This window comes from Chiroxiphia lanceolata, chromosome Z, assembly GCF_009829145.1.
Source record: "Chiroxiphia lanceolata isolate bChiLan1 chromosome Z, bChiLan1.pri, whole genome shotgun sequence".
Classification (NCBI taxonomy): Eukaryota; Metazoa; Chordata; class Aves; order Passeriformes; family Pipridae; genus Chiroxiphia; species Chiroxiphia lanceolata.
This window is the reverse complement of record NC_045671.1, coordinates 53,658,360-53,673,175: the sequence shown is the minus strand read 5'-3', so window position 1 is coordinate 53,673,175 and position 14,816 is coordinate 53,658,360. Positions and strand designations below refer to the sequence as shown.

Here is a 14,816-nt window from a genome sequence, read left to right as displayed (position 1 = left end):
GGGTATTTGTTCTGACATACATATTCACTACTGGAAATATAACACACGAATAAGTTAACAATTTTGAAAGGATTGTCTGTGAACACAGAGCTAAAAATCAGTGGAAGTTTAGCAAACCTTTTCTTTCTTTCAATAATCATATAGAGATAAAATGAAATTGCTCACTATTTTTTCATTAGACTTCATAGCTCTCCTATCTTTTCCTCTCCTTATTAATCTTTCCATTAACATTTCCACCCACACTTCCTTTTGAAATGGAAGGATTTTTTTTTAAATATCACAAATATGGAAAAAAGCAAGTGAAGAAAAAAGTTCTCAATAGAACATACTAGGGGCAAATACTACCTCTCCGAAATAATATTTAGAAAGGACAATAAGTAAGCAATTAGGCCACAAAATTTATTAAATTGTTTATTTGCTCAAATCAGAAGGAATCCAGACCATCTCTTTAAAATTGATTTTTTTTAGTCTAAAAAGGTCTCTGACTTTGAAAACTTTCACAAATAATATTAATTGGTTTTACAAATACAAATACACATATTTTTTTCCAGTTTGGATGAAAAATTTTCATCAAGGTAGGTTCAATAACGCCTGCAGCTGAAACTGCACTGGCAGTGGCACAGAGTTACAGCAAGACCAGAGTGACCACTGAGTAAACCAAAGCAAAAGACAAGGAAACTTAGTCCTCTTCCTGCTGCAATCTGAGGTTCCTACAGCAACTAATCCCAGCTCTAGTCTCAAAAGCTTTATGCAACCAAATTCAAGCCTATATACAGAGCATTAATAGCAGGAGTAACAATAGAGTCAAAACACAAGCAAACACTCTGGAGTCATCCAACAGTGTCTCTCACAAAGGTGAGAAACTTTATAATAACTCAAAACAGCTACACGCAGGTTTTTGTCTTCAAAAAAGCCCCAGTAAATTTGGCAGAATAGTTATTTCAGCACTAGTTTGAGACAGAGAAGGAATAAACTCCACTCTCAACAGAAATTAAAATTGGCAAAAGCCCATAGTGGGGTCACCCCTAGAAGCATTAGAAATTATCTCATAATATATACGAGGTTTTGAGATAGGTGTTTTCAGGTCCCTGCCAATATGACAGACCAAGGAGGAGGACCATTATGCCAGTACTCACCCTGTATCGCCTGTGTGTTTGTGGGTAAATGCCAGGATATCTGCAGCTCTGCCAGTGCCCTCATAGACCACGACAGGGACAGCTGGGGTGGCCCTCACGTACTCCCACACCATTAGGATCACACTGGGGCCTCCTTCCATCACCAGTCCAACTATGGGTACACCTTGGCTCATTCCTGTTTCAAAACACACCTAATCAGTCATAAACATGTCTCGGTCACACATAAAAAATTCAGAATATCTAGGAAATAAATACTCATGAAGGAGTCTCATACATGGTTCAGTGAAGATGAAATTATGCCTTCACCATCTCTAAGTTGACAAACACTTTTCAAGACTTTCACAGAACTTCTACAACCAGATCAAAAAGACCCTGGAAAACTCCTGAATAAACTGTAAGTGGCCCTAGCACTGGAAATTAAAAATATCCTTCCAAACATCCCTCTGTCCTTTATGGTAGATGTCACATGCAAGGATGTTTGAAATGTGTTCGATATCCATTTGGTTACCTACATACCCATAAAGGTAATCATGCGTTTCTTCAGAGACTCTCTCAAGTTTTGCAGCAGCAGGGTGGGTTTTTTAAAAAACAGAAATAAATTTCAAATACAATGCAATAGAAATGAAAATACTACAGAAAGCCTGACTTGCAAATACTCACAGTAAGAAAAAACATAAGAGTCTGAGTAAGAAGCTCTATATATGAACCTAGTAAAAACTGAGTTAGTTTCTAAGTTTGTAAATTCAATAATGTGAGCACATAAGGGAAGCAAGGGTTCAACATCATAACTGCTAATGCCTTTTTAACATACCTTGAGATTCAAATGACTAGGTAAAAGTGATATAATAATTTGTACAATCTAGTGCCTAAAAAGAAATACCTGTCTATGTAATAAATAATTAATGATTTCTGTATCATAACTTAGTTACTCTATAAGCAAACAGTGGAAGTTATGCAATCTGTCAAACATTGTCTAAAGGTATTACTTTTGCAACCAGTCTTTATTGCTGTACCTGAGGACGTCACAGGCTTCAATAGATAAGAGTGATGAGGACAAAAGTAGTGAACAGAGGAAAAAGGATTTGAATTCCATTGAATGTAACAACTTTTCCACCTAGCAAAATGCTGGGAAAGTATCTAGTGCTGATACAGAGACCACACAAAACTGCAAAGTGAGCAAATGCTCAATACTCTCTAAATAATCTGAGTCATTTAGATGTCTCTGCAACTAAGAAACCAATATGTGAGTTCATCCAAATGCATAATGCTTTATGAATATAAAAAATGCTGTCCTTTTCATTTTTCTGATATTCAGAGTTCAAGACACATGCAGTTAATAACATTTGACGTCAGTGAAATCTATGGCAAATCAAGATGTATAACATGTAACAGGAAATGTCAAGTACCTCCACAACTTTTAGGATAGGTTTTTCAGTCACAAAGATGACCACAGTAATACTCACTCATATGTATTTTTTGAAGTGATATGTACTTCTCCAAATTCCTCCTCAGCATCATCTCACTACCATACTTGCCTACTGTGCCATCATCTGCCATTAGAAAATAAGAATGCATGCTGTTGAGCGTACTCAGCTTGCTGAGTGGGTTACCAAGAGTCTGGTACAGGCAAACTACCTGGGAAAACCAAAATAAAAAGACCCTTAAGGAAACAAACAAAATACCACCATGTATGTTGCCTCACATGTATGTATTAATCATTCTGTGATTGTCTGAAATCCTCCATCAAGCTTTTTGCGTTTCATCCTTAGCATTTCATTCTTAAAAGCAACAAAACCACAACTAATAGCACCGAAAACATTTCTGATTAGGTTTGCAATACTTAGATTACAATCTAAGGAATACAATCTAATCCTTGCAATAACTGAAAAACAATGACATAGTTTCCCTCGGTTGTATTCCCTTTAAATACACATGAGCTAACATTTATCAGGAGTGATTTCACCTTACCTCTCAAGTGCTCTTATACAGTTAAGTAGATTGTGCCCTCACAGTGGCCCTCATATAAAGTTATACTTTGTGCACAAAAATCACACATATTAATAGCGTATTTGTGTACACCATTAACCCAATTGCTTATTCTGAATCTTAATATAGAGATACATAATTTGCAACCACAAGAGAGTTGCCTAATTAATTACAAAATTTGAAAAAGGAATGGCAATTTCCTGTAAGAAGAGAAATATTTTAAAACTATTTACATTTGAAAAGCAAAATACAGTGCCTCAACATGCCACAGAATGAATAGCTGAGTAAAACCAGCGGCTGATTTTACACTGCTGAGTAAAATCCAAGCCTCTGTTACTGAGAAAATGTATCAATACAGCAAAATGGATCAAGAAGAAAATCAAGCATGTGAGAAAGTTATAAGATCCCATGAATATGAAGGTTTTATTATTAAAATCCATCCAACTCACATCTTTTCCAATGAGATCCCTCTGGTTCTCAATGACACCCCATGGAGGAATCCCAATAGCGCAGATCTTTCTCAGGTGTGGTGAGATACGGCCTTTCAGTGCGTCCCCGACGTGCCTGGACACTCCTAAACAGATAATGAAATCATAATTTTTCTTCTATATTCTGAGACCTACTCCAGGACACCAAGAAAGGTTTTCCCATCACTTAATTTATTCTATGGTTATAGTTCAACAAAAACATCCCACTCAACATGTGTTATTGATGTACACTTCAGGAATCATAAGGTTCACATATAATGCACCAATTCTTCAAACTCAGCACATATTCCTAATTAGTAATACTCTTGTATGTTGTTAATGGTGCTTTCAACATCTATAAAACTTCATTGTTTACATAAATGCACAAGACAGTTCTCCCCTAAGATCACCAGCTAAAGAAGTAAAACTCTTTCAGTTCCATGGATTTCTGACCCCTGAGTTTTTGAAAGTACTCTAAAGGGAGTTTCAGACACTAATGGCTAATTAATGGATTATCCTAATTCAAATTTTCTTAATTATAAAACACAAGCTAAATTTAGATTTGAAAACTGTTTTGTCTTGAAAAGACCAGTTATAGTCCTTAGAACCTAAATAATTTAATGAAGCAGATAAATTGACTGCAAATAACTTCTGGTTAAATACAGTGTTCCTTATTACATGCAGAATACTCTGAGTTTTAATAAAAAATAATATTAAAAATATTCAAATGCCTGTCAACAGTAAAGGAACACGATGTCACTCTTTGAATTATGCATTTTTCCTTAAAAAAAACAGTTTTCTTTTGTATTACCATATCACCAATTGTCAAACAATTTCACTGTATTTGACCTAAATGTATACGCTCTTATGCAGGGAAAAAACACCAAAGGTAGACTGAAACAAAGAAAAAGAATTACACTACCACTGTTGATGCCTTCTGTAATTATCCATGCTCCTGTAACCTCAGCAGCCTTCACCAAACCTCTGCTGAAAACCTTCTTGACCTTTGAGGGAAGCTTGAAATTTTGAATGCCTCCATGAACAGAGATCACGAGCTTTGGCAAGTCCATCTGCCATTCTTTAACCATCAGGTGCAACAGCTGATCTGAATTGCTATCATAAGAGAGTCTAATATACTGGAAAGAATAATAATAGGTTAAATAAACATATTTTAAATACTCTAAGAACCTGCAACACATCACAAAGTTCTCAGCATTAATGTCCTGCAGATTCTGTGAAGGATTAGAAGTGTCATAATACCACTAAAACTGATAGCACAAAAATACATCTGTGAGTAATACAGACAAGACAGCCTATCCTTAACCACATTAACATGAAGTCAAATGTAAAAATATCATACACAGACTTTAACCTGACTTACTTTCAGAGTCCCCTGCCCTCTTAAGACAATCACTCTGATATTCACCCAAAACCACTTTTTGTCTTTCTTATGCTGAAATTATAAAAATAAGTTGGACATATAAATACAGTGTCTATTACCTTGGCATGGTAAGTGTGGTCTCCGTCTTGAAAACTGATTGTACCAAATGCATCCGTTGGGCTCATCTTTGTGTGGTTTTGCACAGACCATTCTCCATCATCCCTCTGTGAACCAGCCTGATAAACAGGCCAGCTGTACTGTACTCCTGGGTGTTCTCCAATCAGCCGTCCACAGCAACATCTCACATTAAAAATACAAAAATTACTTTATATCAAACTCACTTGCATACCACTCTAGAGTCTTCACCTGAATAGTCCAAACAGCTTTTCTACAAAGAGGGATATCGCAGTTTTTGCACATGGAATATAATAAAAATTAACTGTGTTGAACTCAACAATGGCAAAATGACATTGAATGAAATAAAAAATACGTTGTGTTGGATATAGAATTTGTTCTCTACCTGAGGAACACTGATAACAATTTTGAGGGGTTGGACTAGATAGTCTCCAAAGGTCCCTTCCAATCCAAACCATGCTGTGATCCTGTGTGATTCAGTAACAGCTGGTATTTCCCAAATAGCTCATGCTTTGCTCCAGTCAGGCATGCTTGGTCTCTCTAGCCATCTAGCAGACGTTAAAGATTCCTGAGTGTCTCAGATACACAAGACAAAATGTTTGCCAAGGAGGATGGGAACCTTCCTGAGGTAGGAAGAGGAAAAGAAACAAACTCCTCCCTCTGAGTTGTTATAACTTTGAAAATTAAGAAGCTTTAGGAGAAAAAAAAGTGTGGAAAAGGAAATAACAGTCCTTTACTATGGAACATAAACAGAACAAGCAACAACACCTTAACCGAAACTTTAAACAATTAAGTATATTTGCCTTTCGGCGCTGTTCTAACCACAAACAGCAGGGACCACTGTTGGGCTCCGGGAGGCAACAATGAGAATGGTGACCGCGAGCTGTGTCAGTGCCCCGTTGGGTAGCGGGGGAGGGAAACAGACAGGAGGCGGCAGCCCCCGCAGGAGGATGCTCTGATGTGCAGCACCGGCGCAGGGCGTGAGCTGGGGCGGGTACATCGCTCCAAACGGTCCCTGGCAAGGGCTCACCTCACGCAGGAAAAGTTTCCCTCAGCCAGCAACTGTGCAGAGGTTCACGTGTGGAACACAGCCCACTCAAAGGGAACCCCCCGGCCGGCAGCGGTGGGGACTCTCCCGGGCTCCTCTCAGCAGCGGGAGTGGCGACTGGCAAGAGACAGGGCCTGCTCCTATAAGGGCGCGCAGTCAGGGGACTCCTCCTCAGGAGCCGAGCAGCACAACAAAAGCGGGCTAACAAGTAGTGCCAGCAGCCTTAACTGTCGCCTCCCTTCTCGCGATATCCCTCTGTCCCCCGTAGACTCCCCCCTTTGATCTGGTACCCCAGCCGAGGTTATACAGCGAAACTCGATCTTGCCCCACTGCCTAGGGGGACAAAAGAGTCCCACCTCTGCAGAGAAAGCTATTAGCTTTTCAACAGGAGGGCCATTAGAATCCGAGCTTGAAAACAATGAAGCTTTGATGCCTATCTCCTCCTAGTGGAGTCTTGCTCTCCCCTGCTCAACCAAGCTTCAGTGTAGAAAATTCACGTAGAAAAGTTTGAAACTAACACTGAGCTACCTGGAAGATCTATAGCCAAGACTAAGAAGCTCTCAGGAAGGTTGAGGAAGCCATAGCAAAACATTACATACAGCTGTTTGTGGGGGTTTTGGTGATGTTTGTTGCTGCGTGCAGAGTGACAGGGCGCAAGGAGGAGTGGCACTACAGCCTGAGATGATAGTTGAGTCAGAGGAGAGGAGCAGAGGGGCACTTGACTCCCACACATGTCCCTGGGACCTGTCAAGCTGCAACCCAAGGTGCTGAGGTAGGTGGCTGGTGTCCCTGAACAGCCAGTTTCCATCAGATTTCCAAGGCTGTGGATATCAGGGAGATCCCCAATAGGGGGAAAGGCAAATGTCACACTTGTCTTCAAAAGGCAAAAGCCATCCTGGAGAACCACAGGACAGTCAGTTGGCCACCAGTTCCAAGTAAAATCATGAAATAAGATGTCCTGGAGCACACATCTGGGCACATGAGGAAACAGACAGTGACAGGAAGCAGTAAACAAGGATTTACCCAGGATGACTGACCCACACACTCCCTTCTGCAACATAATTGTGGGCATGAGAACAGAGCAGCAGATATCACCTTACCTCCACTCTAGCCAGGCTTTAGTAGTTGGTCTGTGACATTACAGTCCAGGAGGGATGACATGCTGAGAGGTGAAGACCTGGTTGGGTGGTGGGGTCACTATCAAGCAGGGTCCCACAGGGTCTGTAGAGGGCCTGGTCCTGTTCAGCCTCTCCACCAGCAATGTGGAGGAGGGGAAGGAAGGAACATGCAGCCCTGGAGAGGGGGCAATTCTGGGGCATAGTAGTAGGTGCTGGTGGCCAGTGAGCTGAGCCAGGGCCATCCATGTACCTGGGCAGCAACGGGGGACAGTGGTGCCTGGGGTAGTGTGAGCAGGACATGGCCTGAGAGCTAGGGGACAGCAAGGACTGTCCCCTGTACTCAGTCTTTGTCAGCCCCTTTCTGGGTACCACTCCCAGTTTGGGCCCCCAACACAGAAGAGACACCAGCAAACTGGTGAGATTTCAGGGGCAGAGTGACTATCCTGGTCATCGTGGGGCTGGAGCCCTTGTTCTCTGAGAAGAGGCTGTGGGACTGGAGAGAGCTCAGGTGGGAGGAGAGACAGATTCAGGAGCTCCAGCAATACACCCGGCACTGACTGGAGAGGATACAGAAGATGTGGATGGCCTCTTCAGTAGTGCATGGCAGGAGGGTGACAGGCAGCAGCACAGCTGAAACATGGGAGGCTGAGGCTGGAAATAAGAAGCCTTTTTTCCAGAACGACTCAGTGGTGGAATCATGGCTTGGAGAGGGTGGGCTCTGTCCCTCCTTGGGACAGCATCCTCATCTGTCGCCCCTGGCTGAGCATGCTCTGGGAAGGGGCTGGGACTGAAGAACATGTTCCTGGAGAGGGTGGGGCATTGTCAGGAACACAAAAGCAGGCTACTAGAAAAATCACACTTTGAGCAACAAGAAGAAACCCAGAGGGTCAACACTGAGGTAAAAGTAACTGCAGTAGTCAGACTACAATATCTAGTGCCCTAGCAGGCAGCAATTTAGAAGCCATATCCAAAAATTATGCCTTAAAGGTCAAATATAGAGAAAAATTGTGAGAACATCTCAGATGTATAAGGATGCAGAAATTGGGCACAACATTTCTGAATATTCATATTATGAGATCAGTCTAACTGCTGTCAGGGATGCTTCTGTGAGTGCTGCACAGAATAGTAGATCGAGGCCATTTCAACACACTAGGGGAGCATGGAAAAAAGTGCCAATTACTCAAATTTGATTAGCAACTGCTAAATGGAGTCATTCTACTTAGAATTAGCAAATAGTTGCATAACCCATTCATAAACTGTTTGCAAATCTTGAAAGTTCTCTGCAAGTAAGAAATCATTAACAGATTTCATTTGCCTACAATATCAGATCAAATTATAGTAGGCATCAAGTACATTCACATGATTTTTAGACTGTTGTGGAAAACTACAGATCCCAGGAGGTCCAAAACCTGTTTCATTGCTGATCTAATAAATATAGTATAACCAGTCAAAATAATCATGTGAAAATTATTTCACTTGTTCAAACAGAAAAATTTTCCTAGAACCAAGCTCTGTGTACACATTGAGATATACAAGAAGACAAGAACACTTAACATTTGGGAAAATGTACTTGCAAGATAACGGCTGACTGAAGTGAACGTCAGACAGCCACAGACATTCTGCAAACACAGACTGACAAATCAGATTTAAACAGCACGAAATGCTCAGGAAAAAGTGAAAGAAACAACTACAAGATAAAAAACACACAAAGGTACAGGATGTCTTGACAGAGAAACAGGAAAGAAAAAAACAAACCCATCCACTGGGGTGCACATTTCCTGTTTCTCTTCCTCCCTCTCCCAGTGTAGTATTCACGTTCATGCAGTTAAACTGTGTTTGATTAGGAGGCTGATTTGGTGAAAGGTAATCTTAGTTTGGTTTTCCACCTCTTCAGGGTAATTTCTCTATTACTGAGCTTCCCAGACCAATTAACAATATGGTCACTCTGCAGGGGTAGAGGGTGAGGATTACAGAACTGCTGTAGTTTTGATTCAGATAGAATTGAACTACTATATTCTGAAGGACACGTTAACATTAGTTTAGATAACCAGCTGAGTATCTCCAGGTTAGCAGGAAGTACTAGAATCCCCCCGCGTTTCTACTTTCAGAAAACCTGCAAAAATCTTTGAATCTCTGTTCTTCTGCCCTAAAGCAAAATGTACATGAGACCATTCTCTTAAAAGGAGCTGCAACTTTCTAAACAGATTCCATGCAGATCATTTGCCTTACAGGCCAGCACAATTCTGCATATTAGCCCTTTACAGTCATCTGATTTTAAGGAGTAATTTATTTAATTTTTGTAAAACATGACTCTTCCCTTCACATAAATCTTAGAAGCAAAATAAAATATGAAGCATAATAAAAAGTCCTGCTCATGCAGGTGACAGGATTACTTGGCATCAGCTTGCTAGTCATCAGGTATTAGAAACTCATTGTTTTCTGTTGCTTCAGCCTTCAGAAGCCTTTAACACAAAACAAATGTCAAGGAAAATTGAAATTTGTGTTCCAACAGCTGATAATTTCTTATCATAAATATATAGCACCAAAACCTCTTTGGTAACACCAGCTGAAAGACAAATGTTGGATTGAAAGCAATGACTTAATACAAGCCACAAAATACAAGTTGTTTGAAAAAAATCACAAACTACTTGAAAGTACCAAAGTGATGCTATTTTTGTTGCTTGCTTTCCCAAAAGCAGGAACTCAGAATGCTTACTGCACAGAAGTTGAAAAATCTTCAGAAAACCTTTTATCAGGGATGTTTCTATTATGTCCTTTCTTCTCTCTTAATTTTCTTCTTCTCCTTTCCATAATTCTTATTGTTCTCTATTGCTTTTGTCTCGTGCTCTTTCATATAACCCAGGATATAGCTGGAATTGTCTCACTGAAAGAAGCATTTCTGCCTTTCATTCCTCATTAGGACAAACTCACCCACACAAAGTATTTGGATAAAATTTTCTATTTCAAATAATGTAAGGGCTATCATGCAATTTATTCTACTTACATTTATGCTAAGCATTCTCCAGCACACCCCTAGAAATGCTGTTCTGACCATATAAGAAGAATATTTCTCTTGTTATTATTTCCTTGACTAGGAATGCCTATTACTGGGTCATTATAAAAATCATAGATATATATTTATGTACTCTTACCTGATTAAATTCTGGCACACCTGGCATCCTGCAGGACACCTGTGATAAAAGGTTGATAATTAATACACACTCGCATAAAAAAAGATACCTGTAATGCTATTCTTAAAGGATCAATTCAAGTGTGGAAAAACTCTTATCAACAGCATTACAGGCTGTCATCTTCTGCACTAAACCCTGGAAGATGTACTGGATAACTTTAGTGATTTATTTGGCATTTCACATGTCACACTATATGTCAAATCCTCATTTCATAGATGAGTTATCTATCTTATCTATGCTAGATTAACCATGTACTCAAAACCATATGATCAAAATCACAATTTCAGATCCTCAAAAAATGTTCTCATCAAGTTTACTTAGGTAACAGCATCCACTAGATACGCCATCTGGAATGCCAAGTTATGTTTGCTTTCCCACGTCCTAAAACACAGGTTAAGATTTGTTATCTACCTTACTCTTTTCATACTGCACACGAGTCTGAGCAGAAATTTCTCAGAAGACTGATCAGCAAAGGGATTATTCTGAGGAAGGGAGAAAGTGATACAGCAGTACATCCGTGCAATTCAATCACTCAGTTGGATACCATATTAGTTTTGGTTTCTGGACTGAGAGCAACAAATCTAAGAAGCCTATGAAGGTTAACTGTTGCCAATTTCTAATTCAAATGAACAGCCTGATTTAACATGTACTGGTGACAGGATCCATGAAAACCCATAGACCAGCAATCACCAAAAAGGACACTGAAAACCATCATCCAAATCACACAAGATGCCCATAAAAAAATTATTCTGATTCTTTCTAAATATAACAGAAAGAAAGTGAAATTCATAGTTTTACCTGTGTGGATCTTTTGAGCTGGGAATGATGTGTGCGCATTCTCTTTTACTGAAGACCTCTTCGATCCAAGTTTTGGGGGACTAAAAGGACAATTCAAATTTAATTGTATTCCCGAACATCAGAACATGATGTCAAAAATTGCACTGTAATGACAACATGGCTATATACAGATAACATAATTCAGAACAATTCCCATCATGTTGGGTGAAACATGATAAGCTGAAACAGCTCTGAACAGGCCTAGCCCTTCACCTCCAAGCTTTACAGAATTCCCCAGAAATCAATATAAAAATTTATTGCCACCATGAAAATTATTTAGAGGTTCTATCAAACACATGTACAATAGAGAAAGTAGCAAGGACAAATCAGAATTGCTTTAAGGTTTGCACTCTCCTTCTGCCAGAAGACTGGTAAATGGCAATCTTACTAAAGCTGAGTTAAAAAAAGCAAGATTTGCATTTTACCTGGGAGAGATGGTTGAGTCCTTCTTTTATCATTCTTGATAGAGTTAAGAATAGATTCATCCTGGTCATATGTTTGCTGAACAAATGAACAGTGAAATGCAAAAGCAGAGTCCTAGACCTAGCACTGGGAGTGTATGGTAGGTGACCTTTTTCCACTGGCCTCCTGGTACACTGTGAAAACTGTGTCAGTTACAGCTGAGCAAACTGAATAGTCACTGGTAGTACACAGATTTTTTTTCAAAGAATCTCACTGGGAATCTTTGAACCTTTCTCTTCAGGTCTATCAGGATCAACTTCCCTGAAAGGAACAATAATTTTCGGATGCTGAACTTTGAAATCTCTGGATCTGAATTTAGTAAACACTGGAAGCAAAGGATTTTTTTTTGTCTTCAAAGGGAACTACCCCCACATGAACTGTCCAATGCACAGATATTTTATCATAAAGAGTGAATACAATTATACTGGTAATTATTGCCTTATTGTTTCTCATGTTCATCTCACTCTACATCTGTTGTCTAGCTTACAAATAGACAGCAAGCTCTCTAGGACAGAGCACAGCAGTGTCCTGGTTTATGGTTAGGCATACAAGGCATATAGTAATCAAATAATAAACATTAATTCCTTATTCACTCCTCATGTTTAAAAACAATTGTTCCTTTGCAAAATGTCATCCCTGTGAAAATATTTATGGTAGGTGTTTATATCCATATCTGTTTTTAAATTGTGTCTTTCATACCATGACTTAGAAAACAATTCTATTCATGAGAATGCCAGTAATTCAACTTATTAAGATACTGCTGGGAGCATTTTATGGATAGAATTCAACAATAGCTCATAAAAATACCTATCTTTTATCTCCCAAGTGGAATTATGGTCCTTAATAAAGCAGGCCCAACTAGTCATGCAGTTACAGAGGGTGATGAGTTACTTGAACATACCTTCCACCAAAATTAATAGACGCCCTACCATTGGTTTTACTGTATGCTGAAACAGACCCCCACTGACAAAGATGAATGAGATAATTAAAAAGCAGTTTGCTGGTATTGGTGTGCATGTGTATTCTTTTGGGAGCAATTACTTGAATTGTGTTTGTTTGAGCTTTGAATGAAGGAGAAACAGTGAAGAAGATCCTCTGGACTAGCAGAACATTGGCATGAAAGAAAATTAATTAACTTTGAAGGACACATAGTAAAGATGAAGTGTAAAAAATTAAATCCAGAGGAAAACACTGGAAGCTGTGAAGCAAATTTCATTACCTGAGGGCAGGGCTTTTGGTAGTATATTCCTTAGTAATCAGTACTGTTTCATGCTTCCTAAACCACTTTATTCTAGTTGTTTGAACTATCAAGCAACCACAAAATGCTTCTAACACTACAATACTGGGGGTCTCTGATTTTTCTGAAACCCTTTACTATTTCTGGTAATTCGTTTTTCACTAGAACTAAGGAACAAAAAACCTTTTTATGTTATGGGATGCCTCAGATAAGAATGACTGTTACTAAACTTTTCATTAACAGGAACGTGACAGAATGGCCAAGAGGTTGACAAGCCTTACAGCATTTGTTGAGGCAACATGCTCAGCCTTTTGAGAGAAGAATAACATTCAACTGCTGTCACTTTAATTTAGTAAGAGAAGTAAGAGTTCAAAGGAACTTTGAGCAAGTTGTTGGCATTGCGCAGACTCAGGTAGCTCCCATTGTGCTACTTTACCTCCAGCATGATATACTCTGGAAATCAATGCCAAGGTCTCCTGGTATACATCAGCTGTTTGGTGTGGTTATTTCAATCCAAAATATAACTTGCAGTCCTCAGAGATGGCAATACACTGTGTGAGTTGATGTTATAATATCTAATATGGGAGATGAAAAGACATCTTCTCTACTACTTTTGATATCAGCTAAACTGCCCCCTAAAAGACATCCTGTGCTTTAAAAAGTTTCCATTTTCTAGATTTCGGAGGGTGATTATGACTTAAGACAAAAATAACAATGCTTAAAATTTGTGTATCCTTTTTCAATTTGATTCAAAAGCACCTTTTTCTTTTCTGCAACTGAGGCAGTAAGGGCAGTGACTGACACACACCACAGCTGATCAGGCCACTCTAGTGACAATGGTTTGGGCTCAAGGTCCAACAAAGCCAATGGAAAAAAGAACTCTATAGCTTTAGATCACATGCCATGAATTTTTCCTTGCTACTGCACAGGTCATTGAAAAAATGCCCAATTATTCCAAATGAATAAGGTCACTATGAAATTTATTTGACCTTTGAATCTCTAAGTACAAAGGATGCTCTTCACCCAGTGGCACAAATACTCCCCTAGCACATCACAACAGCTAATTCCACTTCATGATTCTCAGTAAATAGGACTGACAACAAAATTTCAAAGTGCAATTAATACAACACTGGGAGTTTTCACCCTGCCTGCCAAAGAAACATAATAAGTTCCCATACAGATATTTCTCTAATAATCTTTGCTCATTTACATAGAGTTTGCCAGAGTACTGTCGATGCTACACTCCACCTATTTGATTCCTGTAGGTTTTACATTTTAAAAAGCAGTTCTTGGATAGCATATCAACTGTACAGGATCCTGATGACGCCTGTAATTTTAACATTTATTTTCATCTCAAATGATAAACATGTGAATATAACAAAAACCATCAAAGTCGACCATTTTTTTCTTCAGTGAAGTTCTTGAACAGATCATACCACTGGAAAATATACATATATTGAAATTCCAATCAACCATAGGAAAACAATAAGAAAAAATAAAATGCAAGACTGTATCACTGTATTCCATCTTGTGAAGCACAAATCTTAAGATTTTCAAAAAAAACTGTGAGACACACACATTTACCATTATTCTTAATTTAATATAGGTAAAATCTTCATTTAGTAAGTAAAATTTACGCCATAACAACAACATTAATTTCTTAATCTAAGGCTTTACTTAGGTTTTTAAGCTAATTGTATGATCAGGAAAAGGGTTGTAAAACTTCATGTTTTTTACAGACATATATGACATCAGGGCAGGGCAAGTAAAAATAAAAAAAGGAGACTTCTCAACTGCAGTCTGTTTGTTCTTGGTTCC

At 39.0% G+C, this 14,816-nt stretch overlaps 1 protein-coding gene across 1 annotated transcript in view; it reads right to left on the bottom strand.

Moving 5' to 3' along the window:
• Nucleotides 1–1,132: 1,132 nt before the first annotated feature.
• LOC116780807 (transient receptor potential cation channel subfamily M member 6-like) overlaps nt 1,133–14,816 on the bottom strand; it is a 31,625-nt gene continuing 17,941 nt past the window's right edge. Inside the window, exons 2-8 of the mRNA XM_032676148.1 lie at nt 11,261–11,340; nt 10,424–10,462; nt 5,090–5,270; nt 4,512–4,725; nt 3,572–3,696; nt 2,600–2,771; nt 1,133–1,311 (exon numbers count right to left, since the gene is read on the bottom strand). Of these exons, the coding sequence (XP_032532039.1) occupies nt 1,133–1,311; nt 2,600–2,771; nt 3,572–3,696; nt 4,512–4,725; nt 5,090–5,270; nt 10,424–10,462; nt 11,261–11,340 (990 nt within the window). The remainder of the gene's footprint in view (nt 1,312–2,599; nt 2,772–3,571; nt 3,697–4,511; nt 4,726–5,089; nt 5,271–10,423; nt 10,463–11,260; nt 11,341–14,816) is intronic.